Source organism: Rhea americana, unplaced genomic scaffold, assembly GCF_003343005.1.
Source record: "Rhea americana isolate MKP2758 unplaced genomic scaffold, rheAme1 scaffold_403, whole genome shotgun sequence".
Lineage (NCBI taxonomy): Eukaryota > Metazoa > Chordata > Aves > Rheiformes > Rheidae > Rhea > Rhea americana.
The window spans coordinates 139242-140845 of record NW_028186539.1 but is presented as its reverse complement, the minus strand read 5'-3'; the positions used below and the strand labels follow the sequence as shown (position 1 = coordinate 140845).

Genomic DNA, 1604 nt, shown 5'->3' with positions numbered 1-1604 from the left:
GTGTGTGTGTGTATGCGTAACAATACTCTGGCTGAATATATTCCAGAAATCATCATCACTGGCAGACATGTGATATAGGGGTCCCCCAAATTACTCTGGGAAATCATTCCCAATATGTATTTTCACAAAGTTTAGGCTGTTGAAAGTAGGGTCTTAAAACAGCTTGTGCTAGTGCACTTCTTTCTTTAAATATAAAACAACAGTAAGAGCTCAAAAATACAATTTGCCCTGTGACTGTGCTAGGTGCAACTTCTGACAGTTCTAGCTGCCTGGGCTGATGACTGCAACTCACACACTCCCTGTTGTGTGGTTGGGGGTCAGTGTGGGAAGCATGATCACTGTGTGACTTCTCAGCCCTATCCCAGAGCTGCATTGTGCTAAGGAAATCAAAGCAAGACATGGAGAAGGTCTCCATCTACAATCACGTACGTCTGGGGCAGCAGGAGTTTGGTGCTGATGTTCCTGAGTCTCTCACCACCAATGTTCTCAAGGACCTAGTCTCCTGCCGAGTTAGTATATCTTGCTGGTGAGCAGAGAAGCAGAGGCCTAAGTGTGTTATTTGCCTACTGTGAAAGTAAGGCATTTGGGTTACATTAGACCTTCTCTCCTTGTTCAGGCTAGTAAAATAACAGAATATAAATGTACTGTGGTAATAGCTGCAGCCCCTCAGATCTAGGGGTCTTCCATGTGGAAGCCTAGTCTCTGGACAGGGATGCTGGCAGAGGTAACTGAAGATGTGATGCAGCAGTCTGTGCAAGTCTGGTGCAGCTTTCCAACACCATGGATGAGTTACAGTAACCTCCAGTGATCCCTGCCGCCTGTACAAGTAATGTCCCTCACAGACTTGGAGAAGGCACTAAAGGACTGAGCTAAGCTGAGGAAAGCTGTGAATGCCACTTAGCTGCTAAAACAGAGGAAGGCTCATCTTCTGAAAAATATTTTGACTGAGCAAAAGGTCCAATGTGATCCTTATGTGTAATGAGGCTCAGCCCTTTTACTTCATACTTACATTAAATCTCCCAGCTTGCTTTTCAGCGCTCTCAGATACTCCTGCTTCTCATTCACATACTGGTTCCTAATCATTGCAATGAAAGGTTCAGCATTTCCTTCTTCATCCTAGAAGTGATTACAGGCACATTAGCATTGAATGCCGTGTTCCAGCCTGTCTGGGTAGGAGCCATTCACCAACGTATATTCAAATAACTTAGCTATCCTAGAAATGCTGCCTTGGAGTGGAGGGGGAACATCCTCTCTGCCTTCTCCTGGAAAGAAATTCCCTTTAATATGGTAAGAGTTCTGTAGAATAAAGTGCATTGCTCCTTCGGCCACAGCACTGAATACACAGGTCATCTCAGCAGAGTTTCTCCAAACATTGCCTCTCCTAAAGCAGGGTGAAGCATCACCTCCCATATCCACAGAGGCGAAAGATGGTAAACTACAACAGCTGTCAGCTGCTACTGCTGTACTGTCACTCATACAGCTACCATATTTCCCTAAGCCTTCTAAATAATTCTGTTTAGTGATAATGCTAGGACAGGGTTGATATTTATTTAACTTTGAGTCCAAATTTGGAGTCAATGTGCTAAAATATAGGAGGAAAAAAA

At 44.1% G+C, this 1604-nt stretch overlaps 1 protein-coding gene across 1 annotated transcript in view; it reads right to left on the bottom strand.

Moving 5' to 3' along the window:
• The window catches only part of TSNAXIP1 (translin associated factor X interacting protein 1), a 36396-nt gene that overhangs the window by 7616 nt on the left and 27176 nt on the right, over positions 1-1604 (bottom strand). Inside the window, 1 exon segment of the mRNA XM_085314434.1 lies at positions 1010-1116. Coding sequence (XP_085170560.1) covers positions 1010-1116 — 107 coding nt within the window.